This window comes from Acomys russatus, chromosome 9, assembly GCF_903995435.1.
Source record: "Acomys russatus chromosome 9, mAcoRus1.1, whole genome shotgun sequence".
NCBI classification, from domain to species: Eukaryota; Metazoa; Chordata; class Mammalia; order Rodentia; family Muridae; genus Acomys; species Acomys russatus.
In genome coordinates, this window is record NC_067145.1 from 47,778,324 (window position 1) to 47,803,342 (window position 25,019).

General features: G+C 37.4%; 1 protein-coding gene across 1 annotated transcript in view; it reads right to left on the reverse strand.

Annotated features, from left to right (window-relative positions):
- Malrd1 (MAM and LDL receptor class A domain containing 1) overlaps nt 1-25,019 on the reverse strand; it is a 641,297-nt gene that overhangs the window by 546,893 nt on the left and 69,385 nt on the right. The window contains exons 7-10 of the mRNA XM_051151281.1: nt 22,106-22,272; nt 14,568-14,660; nt 11,721-11,928; nt 3,398-3,547 (exon numbers count right to left, since the gene is read on the reverse strand). Of these exons, the coding sequence (XP_051007238.1) occupies nt 3,398-3,547; nt 11,721-11,928; nt 14,568-14,660; nt 22,106-22,272 (618 nt within the window). The remainder of the gene's footprint in view (nt 1-3,397; nt 3,548-11,720; nt 11,929-14,567; nt 14,661-22,105; nt 22,273-25,019) is intronic.

Sequence of the window (25,019 nt, forward strand, 5' to 3'; positions counted from 1 at the left end):
ATGTGACAAATATGGGTCCAGTTGCATTTTTTTTTACACATAGACATCCAGTTCGACCAGCACCATTTGTTGAAGATGCTATCCTTTTTCCATTGAATGGATTTGGCTTCTTTGTCAAAAATCAAGTGACCATATGTGTGTGGATTCATATCTGGGTCTTCGATTCAATTCCACTGATCAACCAGCCTGTTGCTGTGCCAGTACCATGCTGTTTTAATTACTATTGCTTTATAGTACAGTTTGAGATCAGGTATGGAGATTCCTCTGGAGCACCTTTTATTGTACAAGATTGTTTTAGCTACTCTGTTTTTTTTGTTTTTCCATATGAAGTTCAGAATTGACCTTTCAATGTCTTTAAAAAATTGTGTAGGTATTTTGATAGGGATTGCATTGAATCTGTAGATTGCTTTTGGTAGGATGGCCATTTACACTATGTTAATTCTCCTGATCCTGGAGCAAGGAAGATCATTCCATCTTCTCATGTCATCTTTAATCTCTTTCTTCAGAGTTTTGAAATGTTTTTCAAACAAGTCCTTCACTTGCTTAGTTATAGTAACTCCTAGATATTTTATATTACTTGTGGCTAATGTGAAGGGTGTGGTTTTCCTAATTTCTTCCTCTGCAAGCTTTTCATTTCTGTATAGGAAGGCTACAGACTTTTTTGATTTAATTTTGTATCCAGCTAATTTGCTGAAGGTGCTTATCAGCTGTCGGAGTTCTCTGGTGGAATTTTGTAGGTCACTTATGTACACTATCATATCATCTGCAAACAAGGTTATTTGACTTCCTCCTTTCCCATTTGGATACCCTTGATCTCCTTTTGTTGTCTTATTGCTCTAGCTAGAACTTCGAGTACTATATTGAAGAGATATGAAGAGAGTGGGCAGCCTTGCCTTGTTCCTGATTTTAGAGGAATTTCCTTGAGTATCTCACCATTTACTTTGATTTTGGCTATTGGCTTGCTGTATATAGCCTTTATTATGTTGAGGAAAGTGTCTTGTATCCCCGATCTCTCTAAAACTTTAAACATGAATGGGTGTTGGATTTTATCAAATGCTTTCTCTGCATCTAAAGAGATGATCATGTAGTTTTCTATTTTCAGTTTGTTTATATGGTGGATTACATTGATGGATTTCCGTATATTAAACCATCCCTGCATGCCTGGAATGAAGCCTACTTGGTCATGATGAATGATATCTTTGATGTGTTCCTGTATTTGTTTTGCAAGCATTTTATTTAGTATTTTTGCATCGATGTTCGTAAGAGAAATTGGTCTGAAATTCTCTTTCTTAGTTGAGTCTTTGTGAGGTTTAGGTATCAATGTGACTATGGCCTCATAGAATGAATTTGGTAATGTTCCATCCATTTCTATCTTTTGGAGTAGCTTGAAGAGTATTGGTATTAGCTTGTCCAGGAAGGTCTGGTAGAATTCTGCACTGAAACCATCTGGCCCTGGGCTTTTTTTTGGTTGGGAGACTATCAATGATTGCTTCTATTTCTGTACGGGAAATGGCATCTATTCCAAATCTTTTATCCAGTCCTGTCACCAGATCTCATTTACATAGCTTTCTCCAGCAAATATGATTGGTCATGGTCTTCCATCTGTCTAATAAGTTCTCCATTATCCTCTGGACAATTTTCAGATCCTGGGGTACTTTCTTCTTTTCTATCCTCTACCATATCTAATCATATGCATGTCTCAAACAGAACTGCTATTACTGCTGCCATTCTCTTGAAGATGATTCCCCTCATTCGATCATGTTTCCTGCAGCCCCACCCCCTTGGTTTTTCCACCTCTTCATAGTCCTTGTATCTTCCTTTCTGGCTCCTGTTTTCTTTAAGGAATGCTACACTGGAGAGTCATTCTCAGCTAAGAACTGGCTTCCTCACTGTAACCATCCTCTAAGTCTTAAGCCTTTCAGCATATCTGAATGCAATCCCTTTTTTACCTGATTTAGCTACCAGACTCTGTCTGCTTCAAACCATGCATCTAGCTCAAATTCATGCTGCTGGCTTAATGATTAGCTTATATTAAAGAAAAAGGAGGAGTACATATCAGCTTACAGTGAAAATGGCTACTTCTATATATTTTAAACTTTAAGCTTAAGTCACTGTGTAGTGAGAATTTTGGAGTTTTGATTCCCTTAAAAAGCATGAAATATTATAAGAATATATTTTTGTTTTAATCCCAGGTTGAGGGGTTGTTGGTTATTGTTGGGTTTTGTTGGTTGTTGATGGCTGTTTTGGGTCATGGTTCATTAAGTAAGTATGGTTAGAGAAGAAACAAGAAAAGAAGAAATTAGATATCCTAATGTTAGGTTTGATCTACCTACCCCAAGGAACTCTATGCCTCTCATCAGCAGGAAGTACTCTAACAATAAAATTGCCCCCATCAAACCCCAGACTTTAATCAGGGATCTCTTTCTTTTCCTCTGTATCCTTTTTTCTCTCTTATCTAGTATTGGGGAATTGAAAGAAAAGAGAAAAGAAATGTAGAAGAGTGGAAGAGAGAAGTACCCACAAAGTAGCTAATGCTGGTTACAGTCAAGGTGATAAACAATATTAAACGGCAACTAAGGCTTACTGGACCAATAAGCAAAAAGTTACAATGTCAAGAATATACTGTAGAGTCAACAATGGACCAGCATTATAGTTACAGCCAACAATCTTCCTCCCTCATCCTTTCCAATACCCCACCTACTCCAGTTTCTGAAGAATAACTAAAAAGCCTCCAAGATTTGTCACACTGCTTTGTAAATCTCAAAGGAGAAGCAGGAGGAAGCCCAGTAAGCATAACAATGCTCTAGACCCCAACTATGTGGTGACAAAGTTAATGTGACACTGAGGTGTGTGAGCCATGCCATAGAAATGTAAACAAAACAGAGAAGTAGAGAGCAAAGCCGTTATGTGTGCCTGGGAGTGTCACAGAGCATTTTCAGGACATTGTAGGTAGTTATGGCTCCTTGGTTTTACGAGCATCCATAAAAGTTGTAATGATGTTTTGCAGTATATAGTCTACAGAACGTCCAGGCTTTATAGATAGTGGTAAATCCTCGCTCTCTATTTCCATATAGAAGATGAGACTATTTTCACTTCTAGTTGCCTGACTTGGAATGCTTGAAGAAAGGAAGCAAGCCTACTGTACAATTTATCAAAAATGTCATCTCCGTCTTTACAGCATCACTATAACATTAAAAAGTTGCAGCAATAAAATTGGTGGTTCTCTCAAGAATGCTCTTTTCAGAACACACAACTAGGTATTAATTATTAATGAAGTCAGGAGGGGTTAAGGTGAGACAAACCATAGCTCCATTTCATCTGTAAATAGAAACAAAACTACACAGCTTCAACATTTCAATAGGAAGGAAAATGCCTTTGAAAGAGGCCAGTGCCCTACCATGGCTTGTGCCCGCTGTGTGACCAGCCTGAGGAAGCAGGTGCTCTCCACTGCTCTGTCCTTCCACTGCCACCTCCCAGCGGGACTCTTCTGTGGGAAATGGCTCCCAGCCACAGAAACCAGACTTGAAGTCCCAGGTGAGGTGACTGGCTGTAATGTGTGGAGAAGGAAACACTGAAATATGATGACACGTTTGTCATTACAAGCACTTTTAAATGAAATTCTTCCTAAATGAAAACAATTTAACTACAAGACAGATAAAAACAACAACAACATTCTTACATGAATGAATATAACAAGATAGTGTAGTTCACAGCCCTCCCGAACCTGAAGCCTATTCCTCCTGGATATGCTTTCCTTCCCTTTAGTGAGTATGGTTATTGATAAAAAAAAAAGTGAAAGTAACTCCCCCAAAGGGAGTCTACTCTACTTATTGACACAATCATAAAATCCTATAAACTAGCTATGGCAGTTTCCTTGGCTATTTCCAGAATGTTCTTTGGTCATCCTCTGTGAGCTTAGTTAGTGATTAGACCACCTAGCATCACTGTCACGCTTAAGTCAGGAAGTGATGTGTAGAAAGAAGACATAAAATATAAACTTGATCTCAAAATGTACTGTAAAGTTCTAAAGTCTTGGCTGCAGCCTGAACTTTCTCATTTATTCCCAGGGGATCTCCCAATTCATAGGGATACTTCACCTAAAATATAGGTCCTTTATAAAGTGACAACATTTCCAGCTTGGTCTAGAATTGTCTCCATTTTATGCCTGTTGCCTGAACATAATAATTAATACCTCTCATTTTCCTCTTATTTTTGCTAATTGGGTTATATGTTCAATATTACCATTGGGGAAAAATAAGTTACATATTGTTGCCCAAAAGAATCAAGTCCATGGAAATAATTATTCTTGGAGTAGCTGCTACTGATGCAATCACACTAATTACTTGCAAAGTAATGTGTGAAAAATAGAGTGCCCCACATGATCCTTGCATCCACAAACCTTTGGGCAACTATAAAGGTACAAAGCTTTTCCAGATAAAAATGACATTGGGATGTACAGATGTTGCAATTGTCTACAAGACAAAAGATGGAATCAGGCCTTTTATCATCCAAATGTTTTATCAGTTTAAAATGTTGGACTAAAGTAAAGCATGAAGGCTTTAGTTTGGATATCCAGCCCACATGGAAGAGCAGATATAGCAGCAGCAGTGTGTGTCTGTAATTCCAGTCCTAGTAGGGTGGAAGAGGGCAGATCCATGGAGCTGGCTGGCCAGTACAGCCATTCAGTGTGGTCCAGAGTCAGGGAAGAGACACAGCACCCCCAAAAAGAGAAGTTGTGCTTTGTGTTTTAATAGTGTTCAGATGCTGGTAAAAGAAGCCAGAGCACCTAACAACATGTATTCCAGATTCCATGTGGAAGATGATGCTATAGTTTCTCTTGAATTAAAATTTTAGATGAACAAAGCAAAACAAAGAAACAAGGTATACAGCAATAGAGGAAAACACATTGTATGAACCTCCAGTTTCCTCACATGCCCATCCATCTGCAGGCATTGGCACACACACACAGAAACACTCACACACCACACACACACACACACACACACACACTACAAAGTAAATGTGTAAATAAAAATAAATGTCAGCTATTATGCTTTTCACAGAACACTAAACACTCACTGTTCTTTGAAAATTAAAGTTAAATTTTTAGAATCAATGACCATAAAGAGTTGGGAAAGCAATATGATGCTATAATCTCTGTGAAAACATGGTGAACCACTCAGATGTTTTTATTGATGATATTTGTTCTGCTACTTTTACAAGGAATAGTTTTGTGTTTTTTTTTTTTTTTACAAAACTAGATCTTTTACACCTTAGTTCCTTTATAGTATAAAAATCTAATCATAGTCTCTTAATTTGAGGTTTCTTATTAATAATGCTCCCCTTACATATTTCATCAAGTTTCAAATAAAGTAGTAAATATCAGAAGGGCTGGAGAGATGGCTCAGAGGTTAAAAGCAATGGCTGCTCTTCCAGAGGATCTGGGTTCAATTCCTAACATCCACATAGCAGCTCACAAATGTCTGTAACTCCAAATATGGTATCCTCACACAGACATACATGCAGATAAAACACCAATGCATTATCATCGTCATCATCATCAAGCATCAAAAATATAAGAAGAAAGTAGAGTCAAAAATATACTAACAAATACAGTGTAGCAAATGCTACAACTGTAAAATTGAAATAATATAGCTCTGTCACAGTAAAGTACAATAATTGTAAACTGCAATTTTGACTATCTAGTTACCTTCAATTTGCTGTAATTACGGGGTACATTTCATTCCTTCTAAACAGTGTTCGATACTGTTCAGAGTTTCAAAGACATATCTCTCTGACTTAATTTGTTAGAGTAATGTTTTTAAATGAAGATGAAGCTTTCGCCTGAATATTTAACTGTGATAAAACATAGGCACAGGAAAAAGAATTTCACTGATATAAAACATGGATCATAAAAGTAAAATATTTATGAATCTTTAGGTTTATCTCTTGATGATATAAGAAGAAATCTTTAAGGGAGCTGATGGAGACATCTTATTTAGTGACTGTATATCGGGTTCTCAAGGGTAGGTTATACATTTGTAGCTGGTATTTATGAAACCTACATGGACCATTGCTCTGTACTTCACATATTGTTGAGTATAGCGTGCCTCTTCTTCACAGGGTTATCTTAGTATTTAGAAATATTTTAAACTTAAAAGGCCTCTAGAGTACAATAGCAAAATAAAATGTATTGATAAAGATCCTTTGTCTACATATCCTCCCCTTTAGTATTATGTTTAACTCATCAAATATTTACAATCCATATTAACATCTTATTAATTTATTTACTTGTATTACTAGGCATTATATTACTGGGTAGCATAGGTTCACCTTAAAATTACCATTCTTTTGCCACAGCCTTCCTAGTCATAGAATTATAGGCAAGCACATTAGCATTCTACATTAATTTAAATACCTTCTAATTAAAGCAAGAAAGTTTCTTCCCAACCCAGTTTCTCAAAGTATCTTGATTTCAACACAGATCTGTCTATCCTTCTATCATTTTTGGGAACACAATACAAATATGTGTGTGTGTATATATATATATATATACAAATATACATGCATATTTGGGCATTTTAATAGAATATACCTGACAAGCTACTTTCTTCATAATTTTCAACTATAAAATTAGGAAGCATTAATCACGTGGTTACTGATGGAAAGGGACACTGCCCTACATTTCCAGAGCTTCATGCCCACTTACCAACAACTTCAATTGTCCCTTCACCACATCATCTCAGTAACTGCCAGTCAACTTTCCTTCTGGTCTAGGTACCTCACCAAAGTGGAGTCACATAAAAGTGACTTCTCCATGTCTGACTTATTTCACTTTGCACAGTATATCCAAGATTTATTTGTGCTGCATTGTGTCTCAGATTTTATGTGACATCACTTAGGAATCTGGCTAATATCGTAGGGTATGTTTCTCAGACATCATATTTTAATACTTCTGATAGAAACATTTACTATAGTCAATATAAATGGAAAAGAGGGTAAAAGGAAAATGAGGGGAAGAGAAAGGAAGAGGAGGACAGGGAGAAGAGGTAGAAAGAAAAAGAGAGTAGGGTGGAGAAAGACAAGAGACAGGAGAGGGGGGGAGAAAAGAAGATAAATGATCCAGAATTTTCTCAGTTGTCACAAGAAAATCTTTTCTGTGCCCATATTTATGCATAATTGATAAATTTAAATATTTAAAGATATGTAGCATGGTGACATATTTTGTATATACACATATATAACATATATTTTGTATATATATTTTGTGTGTGTGTGTGTGTATATATATATATATATATATATATATATATATATATATATATATATATATATATATATATATATATATATACCAAAATGCTCATCATAAGCAAGGTAGGTAACACATATGCTGCATTCAAAATTGTCATTTGTGAAACTGTAAGAGTAGTAAAGACACTCAAAGCTACTCTTGTTTTCTTATCGAAATTCAGCTCATCATTATCAGGTATAATGATCACATTCTGTACTGGATTATCTTATCAATGGGAGTTGTCCTAGACCTTCCCCTTTGTAAACACTTGCCTTCCTGATTCTCTCAGATTGAAACATTGCCATTGCATGTACAGGTGAAATCACGCAGTATGCAGCTTCCTACTCTGGCTCTTTGATTTAGAAGAACCCTCTTAGATTCATTCTTCTTATACTTGTTTTTATTAATCAGTAAACTTGAAATAAATCTCACATAATTTTTACTGTATTCATTCATTGATAGTTGATTAAGTCCATTTATTTTGGCTGTTGTGCATAAGGTTACAATGGATATGAGGATGCAAATACACTTGAATATTCATCGTGTTTAGTTGATACAAGATCATACTAAATGACAGAAACCTCTGCAGTGTGCCATCATGGAAATATTAGCTGTTGTGAATGATGAAGGCTTGGGGGTCTGTATTGTGCGAGGCCGCCGAGCACTATGCCTGTAGTTTTTCCATCTGTCTCCTCCCTGAGCTGTCCTCTTTTTTTTAGAAATCTCTTTGACGAGATGGTTAACAAAGCTCAACATGTGGAGGAATCACTGGGAGCTGCAGTTGGTTCTGCGGGGCTGGCATAAGGCTCTTTCAACCAAGTCTGCAGAGGAAATTCAACACAGCAACATGGCTGCTCTGAAGAGGGATCACATCCAACCACCTTCTAGGTCTATATGATCTGGCTGCAATGCAGACACACTCTGGATTACAGTGTGATTGGATGGAATACAGAAATGCCCCAAGTACACACCTTTAATCACAAACAATGAAGGTAAGGTTAGTTTATCGAAGGAAGCAGCCATGTTTGAAAATGAGAGGCAGACAAAGTGATGAATCAGAAAAGATTTGACAAAATGAGTGAAAAATAAGATATGCCCAATTTCCAGATGAGGACAGGAAAGGGAGGGTACTTAAGAGCAGTAAGGGAAAGAGAAAATTTTTCTTTTTAACCAAGGGTTCACACCAGAGGATGAAAAAAATTCAGAAGATTAGAACATATTGCCAGAGTTTAAGACCAGGCAGAGAAATTCAGTCAGAAGGTAAGAGAAGCCAGTTTGAATCAGTCATCCTGGAGAAGAGTTTAGGGCAGAACAGCTAATTTGAGCCAGCCAGCGAAGAGTTCAAAAAGAGCTGGAAAGGCCTGGGAATGGCTCTCATCTCATCCCCACGTCTGAGAAAATAAGACAACATTTACACAGATCCAAGGTGAATCTGGTTTTCAAGGACAAAAAGCAAAACACCTCCAAACCAGTGGTACTTTCCACTCCCACGCCTTTGACAATCTTCTGTGTACAAGCTCAATATGTGCTTTCCTCAAACAGCACCTAAAAACAATGGCTCTAAAGAGCATCTAAATGAGTGTGCCTTTCCAGAAAGGCATACTGTGTATAGATTATTAACTGGAAATCTCCATAAATTAATATTTACTAAGTCTCTGGAATATTATAAATATTTATACAGCTGTTCAAATTACATACCCCATGCTGGGGGAAGTAGTTCAGTTATTAACATGTTTGCTGGAGGACCTGTTTTCAGATCCCATAATCACGGACGAAATAAGAAGGGTCAGTATGCTCCTATAATCACAGTGCTGTGCAGGTTGAGCCAGAAGGAACAGTGGGTTTGTTGGCCACCTAATCCAACTAAAGCAATGAGATTTAAGCTGACTAATTGATGGAGTAGAGCAATAGAGAAAGACACCAGATTTTAACCTCTTGCCTCTTCCTCTCATATGAACATAAGTACTCAAACAACACACACACACACACACACACACACACACACACACACACACACCACGGAGAGAGGAGCAGAGAGAGAAGTAAGAGGAGGAGGAGAGAGAGAGAGAGAGAGAGAGAGAGAGAGAGAGAGAGAGAGAGAGAGAGAGAGAGAGAGAGAGATGTACCTACATGTTTAAAAACGTATAAAGACATTTTACTTGTGTTACCAGCTTGGGATTTTATTTTTAAAATGTGAATTAAAACTCAAATTTGCAAAACAGAAACCTAAACTATGTGCAAAATGTTTCAGTTTAAAAAGCATTGAAGGATAACTCATTTTCAGAATATGCATTTGTGTGCACATATACTTTAAGAAGAAAACACTGAAGTTACAACAATGCTACTAATTCACAGTAACACGGTTTCCCCCGAGCAAATGTAAATGTGCTAGTTCTACCATCACTGTGGCAAAACACAAGATGCATATAGGGAAGGATGTGTTATTTTGACTCAAGATGTCAGAAGAGTCTAGATGGTTGCTTGGCCAAAAGACCATACCACAGGGAATAGTTAGAGATGCTTCATCTGAACTCAGACAAGCAGCAGTGGAGAAGACTGATAGTCACCTGGTTTCTTCTCTCTTCCTATGGGATGGTATCACTCACATGCCCAGTGAGTCCTGACCTTCAGCTTCCCTGCTCTGGATATGTCCTTATGGGGGTATCTCACCAGCCTCCTATGGGATTCTAAATCCAGCCAAGCTGAAAATGAATATTAGGCATCAAAGTAGCCATAAAAATATTGATGTGAGATAGGCAGTTTGGCATCAGCATACATGAATATGTATAAATAGATGACTTTAAAGACATGGCTATATATTTATGCCCTATCACTCTATTAGGTGGATCTCAACCAAGCATGAGAAATTTTTATTAGACTATTGAGCTTAAAGTATTTGGAGAAGTTGAGGCAGAAATATAGCAGTATAGGTTGATAAGCACAGAAATCAGTCACTCTACAGAACTGAAAGTATAGGACTAAGATTGATTACATTAGAAAAATAACAGAAAAAAAAAAACTCATGACATTTCACTATATAAAAATGTACAAAATTAAAAATAAAATATCAGCTAATATTCCAGAGGTGCATTTGATTAGGATCCCTACTAAAGTGTCGTGGGTGGTAAAGAATCATTTGCCATGGGGGGTGCGGGGTAGAAGAAGCCAAGATGCCATATGAATGATTGAAAAGGAACATATTTTCTCTTGGTCTTTGAAATAAAAAATAATAGAGGCTTTAAGAAATGTGCATTTCCCAAAAAGAAATGAAGCATATAGTCTATAAATTATTTAAGTAAATCATAGAAATGAATTTCACATACATTAGAGAAAATAAATTCCCCTTACTCGCTTTGAATGAAAATGAAAGGTAAGTGCAAAGCCCACTGAGATCACACTGCTTAGAAGATTATATGGCTTAAAGTAAGGTGATGGAGGAATTAATTGAATTTCTGTTTATAATCAGGCCCACCTGGGACTATTCTTTGTTTGCCCATTTTCTTCTCCCAGTATCTCCAATGCTTTTAATAAAGTCTTCACTGGCCCACCAAGAAAAGCATGTTGTGTGAAGATCTTTTCATTACAGGGTGGCATTTATCTTATTGCAATATCCCCCCCTACATAACAAAATATCCCATGAGTATAAAATATTACAGGAAAATAAATGTCAAATTTTTAATGTTTTTTAGAAGCTTCTTCTTTGTGATATAGAAAACAGATTCATTTATTGGAACTCACGTTTTCAAAAAACATCTCATGAATCTTAGTTGCCAAGCTACCTCATATGAGAACCACCATATGGATTCTAATATAAATTCCATTTTTGGTGAAGTATGATAAGGTTTGAATCATTAAATGATCTCTCCTCCTCCCTCCTATCAAGGACACTTCATAAAAGGCCCAAAGGGAAGGTGTTGGCCAAGTGTGGCTTTCTTGAGTATCACAGATGGCTGGAGGTGGCTTTTACAGTCACCATGGCTGGAGCAGAGCAGTGACAGCCCATGTCCTCTTTATTCTCCCTCCTCAGCTTCCAAGATCATTATTTAGAGGGAAAAACACAGAAGTTGCCAATGTATAATATATCTATAAAGTTACCAAGATCTTTTTCTTTTTTAACAAAGTATGCATATGTGCTGCACATGTGCCTACCCATGCACTCGCACACAACGCATACGCATACATAACACCAATAATAACAATTTATTTGAAAAAAACAAAGAGGGATATTTAGTAATTTTAGCAGCAAACTCCAAACATTAAATCAACAGAGATGCCATCAAAGGAATAATGCTAATACTTTCAATGTGAGGATACAATTTCATTTTACCTCAAAGAAATTAGATTTCCCCAAATTAGCCAAAGATGATTTAAAGCTACACAATCATTAATAAAAGAAGACTAACAACTTCAGCAGGAGTTGACTTACTGCAAGCCTCTGCGTCTCCATCATTCCTACTGGAGTGGTCCATTCCGTAGTCACAGACTGAAGAGTGGGTAAGGCACTGGCCACTGGCACAAGTGTATTCATTAACAGGACAAAGCTGCCGGGAATGGGTCTTTCCACATGTGGAGACCAACAGCTGATCAATTCCAATAAAACTTCTCTGCCTCAAAACTGTGCCTTCCAAAAAAAACTTTACAAAAATTGATTAATTTATGAATTTATACTCTTAAAATATAAGAAGAAAAAAGGCAGAAAGGTCCCAGAAAAGTCACTGAGGGGGTCACACTGTTTAAAATACAGGTAAATGCAACTTATGACAAAGTTACTCTTTGGCATGTCTGATCCACATCCCTAAAGCTGATAAGCACGTTGGGTTCATGAAGGTTTCTGGGAAGCCAATCAAGAAGAAAGAAAAGTCCAAGTAACCATGCAGATGCCATTTTACTGTAAACTTGTCATTTGAGTATCATTTTTACAGTCTTCTTTTCTTTATTTTCAATAATATTGTTATTAAATCCATGGAGCTATAACTGTGCCTGTTTTATAAAGCTACTAAAATTAATGCTTGAAAACCTGGAGGAAAATATTAGGGAAAGATAATGAAGCACAGTGAAATATTAAAGATATGGGAAGAACCAATGTAAAAATAGAAAAGAGCTAGTTTTTCAAGGAGCAAAGTATAGTCAGTTAAAGGCAATGGACCCCCTTTTGTCTAATGGATTTCCTGGCTTTTCTGGAGATACACAATGTTAATAAGTGGCTCCATCTTTTATTGCCAGCCAAATGCAAGACAATGATGATGCATCAGGGGTCCCTGAGCTTCTACTAAGTATAATGGTTAATAAACTTCATGAGGATGTAGCAGAAACAGCTCACTACATGGCAACCAATTTTCTTCCATCCAACTCAGTAGCCACTGGCTACTTATGAGTAATTAAGTCGATTGAAATTAGATGAGAATCCAATCTCTGAATCACATTAGCTCTACTTCAGGGGTTCAGTGCACCCACAGTATTGGCAGAGGCTATACAGCAATGTCTTGGAAACTGTAGCATTCTCTTTTGGAGAGAGAGGACAGTGGCTCAGAAGACTCAGGAAGTAAACTTCACAAGTCTGTGAGATCTGACATGTGATTCTGAAGATTATAAAACCTTCCTCTCATGAGATTATAAAAGTTGGTAACTGGATGCCATGCAGAAGAGATGCTTCTATTGGCAGAGGTGCCTATAACAGTTGTGCTGCCTGACAGTCCTACCTGTAAGAGACGGACTTGTCAATCTCCTGCCAGTCCTAAAGACTGCTCTGCAGTTCAAGATTTTGTGTGCCATCACCTAAACTGGTCTTGGCTTTTAATATTGTAGCTGGCTGCCTTTAAGACCACTTTACTACTGAATGTCAGCTTTCCTCTACATTCCTCTCAATCAATCAATAAACCCAAGTTTATTGGGAAGCTGTTAAGTTGACTTTCATAGACTCATTACTTTGGTCTGTCCTGTCATTGGTATACTTTCCTGAAAAAGTAAGTTCTTCTTCCCAGGAAAAGTCACATAGCAAAAGAGAACTTCTCTGTTACTCTAGACAACATGTCTATTACTATTTCAATAGAACATTATTGAGCTTCATATAAAAGATCTACCAAAAGACTAGAAATAAAGACTGACCCTTTCAGTCTCACCTAGTTTATGCTTTCTGCATAGATGTTCATATTTTCAAAAACAAAAGACACACATTTATTATTTTAAAATGCTTTTGATCAAATATCAGATGACAAATATATTTAAAAGTTTGCTTCAGAAGATAATACTCAATTCAAATCCCATGATGAGAATAGTATGAATGCTATTACATCATTCTTTCATAATCAATAACATATACATTTTTACGCCAACAGCTGTGCCTTTTCAGAGCAGCAAGAGAGCAGTTATATGATTCATTTCAGGTTTCAAAATTGATGAGTTTAAACTTTGATCTTCAAATCCTACCATTTCAAATTCATATTTTAATTCCATCTCCTGTGCACAGAGAAATGTGTAACTCCAAAATGCATGCTCTTTAAATTTTGGCTTATTTTATCTTTTTGCCAAGTCACAAGGCCAACTCTACTTTGTGGAAAAAATAAACTTACTGAATATGTCCTCCAGAGATGGTAAATATCATCTTATAAAATGGTACACTAGTGTCAAGATGTTAACCCAAATGACTGTAATATAAACCTCAACTTGTAAGACTGATATTAAAAAATACTATGCTTCAAAAATTCCAGGATCAGTGCACATGCAATGCTTATCCAAGGTTTTGGGGGGATGTGTGTAAATACAGTGAGACCGTAAAACAATGAAGTGGTTTTGTAAGTCACACATAAAGTCAATCTTATCTTTTATACTCATTCTTTAGCATGGGCCTATGTACTATATACAACACAGAGTCTCACCAGTTCTTTGAAGAGACAATCCATCAAGCCTTCTATATGTTTCAGGTGCATAATAGTTTAGGTAGTAATCTCAACACCTGCCTTTCAACGGAAGTTTACTATCTCTATGCATCACTATGAAAAGTGTTTGCCTAGGGCAGTGCTGGGAGCTGGGAAGCACAGAGGCAAGAATATATGAAGAAGAGCAAGGTTTGAGCATTAAGTAGTCCCTCTAGAGTAGTTCCTCTGCCTACAGAAAACTTGGCCTGTTAAGAGTCAAACATAATGAAAATAAAATCTAATTACTGTCCACAAAGATACAAGTCTACTTTCCTAATTTAAATTTCACAGTGGATAAGTTATCTATTAACAAAATAAAGTTTGTGTATTAACAAAATCTTATGTATTTGCTTTTGTACCTTTAATGGCTTCAGATCTTCTGGTATCAATGCATCAGCTTTCACCCACGTGCTGCGAGTCGATGTATTGAATGTCCACATCATTTTTTCTTCCTTTAATTTAAAATAGAAAGATGCCACTAATTTCACAATTTCTACTCTCATTCTCTCCTAGTTACATTTAGTTGATGTTTGGGAATATTTATACCATTAAATAGTGGGAAATCGAAAGTACTACAGGTAGTAATGAGATAAATAATGTTTTGAAGGAAAAATATAAAAGTCATCATATCTGCAGAATAAAATTATTTTAAACATTTCAGTTTATCAATGCATGCTAATAGCATGCAATATCAGGACTTGGTATGAAATTATCATATATACATCAGACACTCAGTACATCCAATCACATATCTTCCATTTTTTCCCTTATTAAGAGGAAATAAGTAATTGCATCTCTGAAATAAAACCACAAGAAGGAACTGGTAGAATTACCAACTTAAATGCTTGTCTGCTTATATTTTGCAACAATGCTATGATACTTCAACGAAGACTCAATAGGACACAAAAATATTTTGCTGCCCTTGCATAACCTTCTTGGATTTTTACCTATGAGAAAGTTGATGGTAGATACACAACAGAATCACTGTGTGAAGAGTATATTCATATATTTGACACTTTTGGCAATTTTGTCTAAGAACCTTTTGCCCTTTCTATACCAAGTTATATCTTAGATTGCTATAATTATAATTTATTGTAGCAATGTGAAGCAAGTTATTACTCTGTGGTTTGAGCTAAGATCTTGAGATAAAGTTTATACTGTGCTGCATATGGTCACTGTGTTCTTGAACTATGCATATGGTCACTGAACTATGCATATGGTCACTGTGTTCTTGAACTATGCATATGGTCACTGTGTTCTTGAACTATGTTTCCATGCTCTGAATTAATCCTGTGCTTCTTCACCTATTAGCAATCATTCAAGTTATTCTGACATTTCTCTGGAGAAAATAAACTAAATTGTTCATAATATAGGGAGCCATCATGTTCCATGATCCTTTAGTGGAAGTGTGAGGATGACAGAACTGCCTCAGGCTGAGCTCTGACAAGCCTTGCTTGCTTCAAATACGATATGGAAAAAACAGGAAACCTCTACTTCTTAAATCTTATGTTAGGAGCCATATATTCCCAGACTCTCGGATTCTCCCCCCTGGCTCAGTTTTACTTATCTCATCCATGTTCAAGATCTTCTTAAAATGACTCGAGCTGCAACTGATCAGTGTACCTTCTGATGTTTATCCTAGATTCCCAAGCCTCAAAGATTTAAGAAGGTATTTTAGGTCCAATAAAATGTATCTGCTGTCCTTTTTCACTCCTATCTACGCCTGAGATTCCCACAGGAGAGAGAAGCTCACTACGTTGTTGGCGTTGAGAGCTTGCATGTCACACTAGAATGAATTAGCTACAAGAAATTAAGACCTGCAACAAATTTCCTCACTAGTTATTTCCACAATACCTTCAATTATTCAGCATGGAAACACTCCTGCAAATGCTTTTAGTGACATTGTGTGGCAAATTACACACATCAGATCCCCCATGATCATTTCAGAAGAATAATTTAAAACAATTTGCCTTTTTACACAATGACTAATTGATTTTCCTCTCTCTGAAGATAAATGCATTTACTTAAAAAATAAATTGAGCAGAGCTCTTTCAAAAGTTGAATGTTTTTCCATACACTAACTTAATTGTGTACTATGGATGAGATTGAAAGTTTTCCACTATATTTTTTCTGTTTGAAAACACTAGCAATGATAAGGAGCAAATATTTTACCCTCAGCTTCCATTCTGTGGTTCCTGATATTACACACAATACCAGAAAACACACACATTTCCATTCTGTAGGATAAGGCAGCCTGGACACCTCAGGGCAATCCACTCTAATTAGATAATTATATGCCAGCTGTAGGCAAATTTTAGTCTCTTCTTGCACATCTACAAGGCCACTAAGAGAAAGTAATTCAGCTAATTGAAAGTAGCTTTTATTTTAATTCTTAATTTCAGGCTACCCATTTAGTTTGAATGAGTGTCCAGGTTCTCAGGTATGTTCTAAATTCCTGTTATCTTAAAAACCAATCACTGATCAGTTGATCAATCAAGAATTTTAAGAGCATTTTGGTCTTTCAGACCAGGTTCAAAATGCTGATGTACCTTTCAATGATGTACTAATCATTACTACTTGTCTCAGACATGCCAGTCTCTGCTTCTCTCTCCTAGTGAAGAAATCAGTTGTATAACCTCAAAGCTGGCTTTGTAAAACACCACTTTTGAACATATCCTATGATAAAATCATGGAACTTGAGAGATATCTTCTTTTAATAGATCTTATTATACCCTTAGAAAAACTTATCAAGCAAGAACATCAATACTTTGGGAGCCATTTCATTCTGATCGAGCTTTTATATGCATTATATTTGGTGGTGGAATATTAAAATATCATGTAAAAGTTACAAGTCCAGTTCCCAATATTCATAAATTACTAGTAATAAAAATATCAAGACAGAAGTGTGTTCCTATGACTGCTGGCTTATAGATGGGGAAGGGTTCTAGACCCTACATAGCTGGACAATACAAAGAGAAGCTGAAGCTCCAAAATGAAGAACATTCTTGTTCACAGAAGACAAACGGTGGTTTGCATCAAGACATACGTGAAAGCTGGTTGGTAAAGTATCAACGTATGACTTAAATGTAGTCTAAGGCAGAGTCTACATTTCATGATCAACAAATGCTAAAGAGGGGGTCAGAGAAGACACAGACACTTTTAGTACTTGGATGTTCTGAGGGGTCAATAAGTGACAAACTCAGCCAATTTCAGTTCACACACACACACACACACACACACACACACACACACACACACACATTTCCATTCTGTAGGATCAGCCAGCCTCAATGCCTCAGGGCAATCCACTCTAATTAGATAGTTAAATGGCAACCGCAGGCAGTTTTTTTAGTCTTTTCTTGCACAGCTCCAAGGCCACTAATAGAAAAATGCCGTTCATTTTTATTATGTTGTGTTGCAGAATATTTGATCACACTGTGAACTCTGAGATTGTGTACTGGGAAAACTTGTTTCTAGTTGTGGTGTGGCTCAGCCCTAGCACATACCTTTAGTCTAAGAGATTTCTGTAAACAGGATTAAATAAAGTCAACCTTGGGTCAAGAGGTGAAGCAAGCAGCCAATTGACAAGGAGCGAACATAGGAAAAAATATAGAGAGTGAGAGGAAGTCTAGAGGACTGATAGACACACAGGAAGTAAAAAGAAGGGGTATTCAGTTTCAGGAGTTTTTAAGACAGCATGGAGAAAGAGAAGGGACTTTTTGCTTCTGAGACATTAGCTGAATAGGAAGGTCAGCTTTCTGTGCCTCCCTGAGCTAGTAAGCTTTCTCAACATCTGGCTCCTGAGTCTTTATTGGTAAAATCAAAGGGTTAGGATTTTGTTTAAAAACAATTATGTACACTGAGATTTTGAAAATCCTCCAATGATATTCCGAGTATATTAAAATAATCCTGAAAATTAAAGCATGTATGATTCAAACATTTATTTAAATGTATGATGCCATCTCATTGGATATGCAAATAAGTATTCATGAGTTATCTGCCATGAAATATCATGGGATCATAGTTTTAAAGTATTTACAACCATAATCTGAACTCAATAAAATTATTCTAGAACTTTTCACTAATCTTTCTTTAAATTGAAAAACTGAAACATACTGAGGCAGGAACACTACCATAGTATATATATAGATAAAAACTAACTTGGTAGCCAGCTATCCTTCCTCTGAGTGCTACCAGGTCTCCCCATCCAGGGGACATGGTCAAATATGAGGCACCAGAGTACGTGTGTGTGAAAGTCATACCCCACTCTCCACTCAACTGTGGAGAATGTCCTGTCCGTTGGCTAGATCTGGGTAGGGGTTTGAAGTAATAAGAATAAATTAATAAAATAAAGTTTAAAAATTAAAAAAAAAAACTAACTCGGTTTGTGGTTTGTGAAGTGTTGTTTGTGTATAGTTTGGTCCATGCATAAGGAAAGTTGCCAATGTTACTGAAAATGTAAACAAATTATTTATGACAATCTCCCAAACAGCTTACCAAATTGACTGAAATACTTTAAACAAAGGTACTGATATAGGATGACAACTATTACTGAAAATAAGTCGTGGTAAAACATTAAGGAAAGAGTCATTCTAGCTGCCAATGGAGAGAAGCAATCAATAGTCCTATTCAGCTATAATGCCAATAAACTCTAATAACAACTAGAATGGTAAATATTCTTTAAAAAGCACAATAGTGGTACTTATGTGCTAGGTGTGTAACCAACAATCACCCCACTGGATTTAAGGATAGTTCAGTCAGAGGTAACTCATGCCTCGTTCAATATGGGATAACTCATTCAATATGAGGGAACTCATACCTGGCTCTGTGAATTTAGCTAAGTACTAGCAGCTTGTAAGGCCACATAACTAGAGGATAACCTAATACCAGCATGGTCCTTACACAGTATAATGTCTAACTGCATCCTAAGCACACATGCTTACATCACAGAAAGGTGCAGATCTTATCCCTCATCAAAGAAGCTTCTGTTTTCAACAGAAAGAGGTCATTACAGAAATCAACAGTGAACAAAAAGCAAAAGTCAACAGACCATGTGATGCCTGCCCTCAATTAATACATTTACAGCACAACACCTACACCTAAGACTCATGGAAGATATAGAAAGAGACAGTAAGGTAGGATCGTAAGTCCTAGAAGTAAAATTTGTTTTAAATAATGAATACACACACACAAGAAATATGCAAAAAGAGGTACCAAATATTTGCTGTGATATACACTGTTTTTATTTTTCCCTTTTCCTTTTATTATTATCTACATATACATTTATCTTATTACACATAAATACAATAAGCTACATAGAGCAAGAAGAACCACAAAACAATCAGAAATTATAAAAATGTTACATTCATAATGTTTTGGCTATCTGAATTTGGCAGACTTGAAGAAAACATCTTTCCTATCTTGGTGAGTCTAAAATTCTGAATGTAAATCAGTATCTATCATATCTCATCTCTATCAACTTAAAACATCCATCTAGACCTAAAAGGATCTTAACCTCTAAACACCTAAGCTTAATTGTAAAACTCAACTATCTGGTCTTCAACCCCATGGGATACTTGAGCGCGAATAAAAAGTAATTACCTGACTAAACCGGAAGTGTAGGTTAGCAGCATCCAAAATGAAAAAATGACAGAGACAGTTTGCTGCCTATTTAAAAAGAAGAGGCGGGGACTGGAAGTGGTTTTGGAATAAGAGGGGCTGAGTGGCAGGGGACGAATATGATCATTATATGTTATGTGAAATTCTCCAAGAAATAATAAAAGTATCATATTTAAAAAAATACTAGTAGCATCTCACTCCAGCAACAAAGAACAGGTTGTTCTATGTCATAACAGTATCCATACAATTTAATGATCTAGAACTCTGCAAGTATTTCTTGAAGAGGCAAACAGAAAGAAGCTATGATGAGAACAGTTCAAAGAGCAAAGGAAAAGGTAAGTAAAATGAATTCCTCCCCCATTCTCTAGTATCTTCCTACAAAGCATTCTCTTCTTTCAAGATTAATTATCTTTATACTTCAAGCTTCAGAAGGAATAAAAGCAAAATAAAATGCTGGTGACAGGTATTCTGTGCCACCAGACAAGCACAGCTGATGAATATGCTTTTCTTATAAATGTGCCAGGCAAAAACCATGAGGAAATTTCAACTGGATTTAACCAAAGCATTCTAAAAACAAAGGAAATTCAATTGGATAATCTCTCCAGTGATGGATTTTCTGCAAAGTGTTTCCACATTCTTAGATGACTGTAGTTTTCCTTCTGCTTTTTCATTCCTATAAATAAGTGGACTCTTCAAAACAACGGAGATGTATAGAGGATGTCATGTAAATATGAATCATAGCTAATTTCATTCCATTATATTTAAGCTAGTAAGTAACAAAATTGTTTGACTCACTGGGATAACCATACTGTTCATTCTCCATAGCTGTGTGCATTTTAACTCAACTCAAATGACTCATTTGTGCTCAAAACTGTACTTACTTGCCAGAACAAAGAATTTATTTCCATCATATATATGACTTTAATATGTAGATATAAAATCTCACACAGAGTACATCAGAACTCTGAAGCAGACCTAATAATGTATAATCTCAAATATCTCATTTCTATTATGCCCATACTTTTAAAAAATTTATATATATACATATATATATGTGTGTGTGTGTGTATATATATATATATATATATATGCCACAAGTATTTTTGTGTTGATAGCATCTCCTAAATGTACTCCTTAAAAATACTTAGAATGCATAATAAATAAAGTTAGGATAAAGATTATCTAAATCTGGTGCTGGATAGCTTAGTGGTTAACTTGCAATAAATCCTACTGAGGACGTAGTTAAGAAAATTATTGAGAGGCAGTCTTGTCCTTATTAGAAAAAGAATGTAGGCAAGAAAACAAAAATTCTAAGAGTCTGTTTTCATATGTTACAGACACTGCCCCACACACATAGCACCCAAGGATGCACACTGTTGTTAATGGTCAGTTTTACCACTGCTCCTTAGACTGAGCCTCCTTAGAGGCACCCTGGTTGCTTCTTCCTGTGTTGTGTCCTTTTGTCAGCTTTAGGGAATTACAGCTGCACACTGAAACACATAACAGCTATTAAGATGAACCGCTGATAGCAGGTAATGGACAGCTAGGAGTTGTACAGATCTCTGTTAGGCAGGGAAATATGCAAAGAAGCCAGAGTTGCATAATAAAGATGGCAAAGTGTCTGAGCTTTTATCCTTGTGACCTGAGACCAAGGCCTGGCAGAATTTTTCTTTCATTGTAACCTCACTCCGCCCTTCAGCAGAATACCAGTCTAATCTGGTCAAATAAGCTCAAGACTTGAGTTTAACCTCCGTACATGAACTTGTGGGCCTATCAGCTTCCCTTTCTTTCTTTAAACTGATGAACCCTAAATTAGAGGAAGAAGACCCTCACTCTATCCCACCAAAGACCATTAAAAACCCCAGCCCTTCAAAAAAGACTCAACTGTGCCCTCCCTCCATCTTGTAGAGGGATTTCTCTCCTTGTGTCCTAATGTGTGTGTTTCTTCATCTTTGAAAGAAATAGTTTTCATCTATTGTGAAAAAAGGAACATTTTCTGCTTTTGCAAATGACCCGGGACTGGTTAGCCTTATACATGTGGAGGGGAAAGGGCTGGTGACATTTATAACTCCAGATACAGGGGACTCAATACCTCTCCTGGTCTGTGAGCGTATTTGTACACATGTGGTGCACATGACAACAAGCAGCCACACAGGAACACATAAATAAAAAGAAACAGAATTTCTGAAGTCTATACATGACCAAGAAATAGACAAGTATCGATTAACAGAAATGTCATATACTCCCTGGATTTGAAATAAATGCTCGTTTTTCTTACCTCATTATTGTACAGCCTTACTGTCAAAACACTGCTTTCCATGGTGTAATAGAACCGAAGATGGCATTTGCTGGCCATGCAGTGACATGCAGAGCTGTTTAAATATGCACTGCTCTCTGCAAGTCCCACAGAGGAAGCATGACTAGCCTTCATCCACACAAAGTATCCTAAATGTAAAGACAAAAGAAGCAACTTAGAAATACAATTATGTGTTGTATTTTTTTTAAGCAAAACTTTCTACTAGAATCTTCAAAACCAGATGTAAAATATTTTACATTAAAGGATATGATGCCTGAAACGGATTATCCCAACAATTGGTACGCTTGCATTTTACATCAATTCATTCCCAATTCCTCAAGTCAATGTTTAATGGCAAAGTCAATGTTGGAATTCAATACTTCCATAAAACAAATCTGTGATATCTAAATTCTACAGCATTAAATTAATATTCCGTATTGTGGATATGGAGGTGGATATGCCATGTTCGTGGTGAAAGTAATGTATGTGTGCACAGATGGAAACCAGAGGTCAGTGTCAGTCGTCTTCCTCAATTACAGTCCACTTTCTTTTATGAGACAGTATCTATTTTGAGACACAAGGCTTGACAATTAGTCAAGGTTGGCTGGTAGGAAAGTCTTGAGGAATTTCTTCTCTCTGCCTCCCATGCAGCTTAGTTATTAACATGTCTGGCTTTGTTTGCGTGGTTTCTGTGACCAGAAGGCAATCACTTAACTGATAGAGCATCTTGCTAGCTCAAATTTTTCTTTTAAATGTCACAGTGCATTTTCTTTAATCAAAAACTCATTATTTTCCATCTCTAAATTATTTAATTATTTTTATGCTATATTTTTTATTTTTTACATAAAAATATTGTGGTGTACAATTTAAAATGCTGTCTTCCTTACAAATCACATGGAAGAAGTAGTTATCTGCACTCTAATAACCACACTGATTTTGCAATAAACAAAGTTATTGCCAATTTTTTTTCACATATTTAAAATGAATTTGGACTGTTCTTGAATCAATAATATTGATAATACAAAAACAAACAAATTGAGGGAATCCAAGATGGCGGCGAGCAGTGTGGACCGCGTTTGGAGGCTCCAGTGAATAATTCAGGGAATTGCACAGATTCCTGAGCCAGGAACACCGAGGTCCAAACATCACGGCAGCAGGAGTGCTCCACGGTTCGGAGGGACCAGGGTGCGGAGGACCTGCGTGCCCCTGCACACGGGAGGAGCGTGGTTTTTTCTCTGATCGGAGCAGCAGCGGCAGAGGCAGCAGCACCAGCGGCACCAGCAGCGGCAGCTGAGGTTTGCAGCTCATAGCCTTCCGGTGGAGGCGATTGGTGTGGTGGCTGGTGGGAATTGCTGCGGGAGAGGGGACTCGGGGCAGGATTTGGGTCGCGTGGAGCCTTTGGACCCAGACTAGACTCGGCGGACAGTTCGGCCCCAGAGTCCCGGGTATTGGTCCGGCCCAGCAAACAATTCTGCCTGAGGCACTAACTCAGCGTGGCCATAGCTCCCCTGCTGTGGCGCAGGCTTAGTTGAGCACGCTGCTCCACACTAGGCACCACCTCAGCTCAGCGGCAGCTCCCCTGCCGTGACACAGTCCGGGCGGAGCACTTGTTCCACCACTGGCGCTAACTCAGAGCAGCCGCAGTTCTCCTGCTGTGGCACAGGCTGGACAGAGCTCTCGGTTCCACCAGCTCTAAGACTCTGGTTGGACACAGTGTGCAGTTTGAATCCAGAATTCCTGGCTGAGATTGGTGGTCAGTTCGGGCCCTGAGTCAATAACTGACCACAGCACGCACTTTGGGCCAAAAGGCCCTAGTGGAGCTTGGTGCGTAGTCCCAGCCCAAAAATTCTGGCTGGACCCTGTGTGCATTTTGGGCCCAAAATCCCTAGCTGAGCTTGGCAGACGGTTCAGGCCCTGAGAATCTAGCTGAGTTCTGCCCGTGGTTCGGTCCCAGTGCTCCTGGCAGGACTTGGCAGGGAACACAGAAGGCTGTGGATACCTTGGCCTGACCCAACGCTCATTCAGAGACCAGAACAATTGCAGGATCCACAGCAGAGGGGGACTGAGGATCACTGGCTGTGAGAGACCAGAACAACAGGGCTAACCTCCTAACATCCACACCAGTGAAGCTTTGAGCTCGCAGCCTAGGGAAATCGTAAGAAAACAAGTGAATCTATCGTCAGACACCCTCCATTCAACTCTGGAAGCTACCCAACAAAAACAAAGACGGCAAGATGTCTAAAGGACAACGAAAAAGCATACGCAAAAAACCCCAAAACAACATGGCGTCTCCAGTTTCCAGCTATCCCAAAGAAAACCACCCAGAGAACTCAAATACAACGGAAATACAAGAAAATGACCTCAATCCTTAGTAATGATGATGATAATGGAGGAAACAAATAAAATTAGTAATCAACTGCAGGAAGACGCAGACAAACAGGTGAGAGACATAAAAGAAGCACATAGAGTGGAACTGGAAAAATTGCAGGAAAATGCAAACAACCAGATGAAAGAAATAAGTAAAACGGTTCAAGCTCTGAAGACCTATAAAGAGGCAATGGAAGAAACTCAGGCATATACAAAAAATCAGATGAAAGAAATCAAAAAATCAGTTCAAGATCTGAAAATGAAAATGGATTCAATGATAAACACACAGACAGAAGAAAAACGAGAACGTGAGACCTCAGAGAAGAAGGCGAGCAACACAGAGGTGAGCTTTTCTAACAGAATCCAAGAGATGGAAGAACGAATCTCAGGGCTAGAAGATACAATCACAGATATTGAATCAAACCATTAAAGAAAATGCCAAATCTGGAAAACTCCTGACACAAAACATCCAAGAAATTAGGACACCATGAAGAGAAGAAATTTGCGGATAATAGGCATTGAAGAAAGA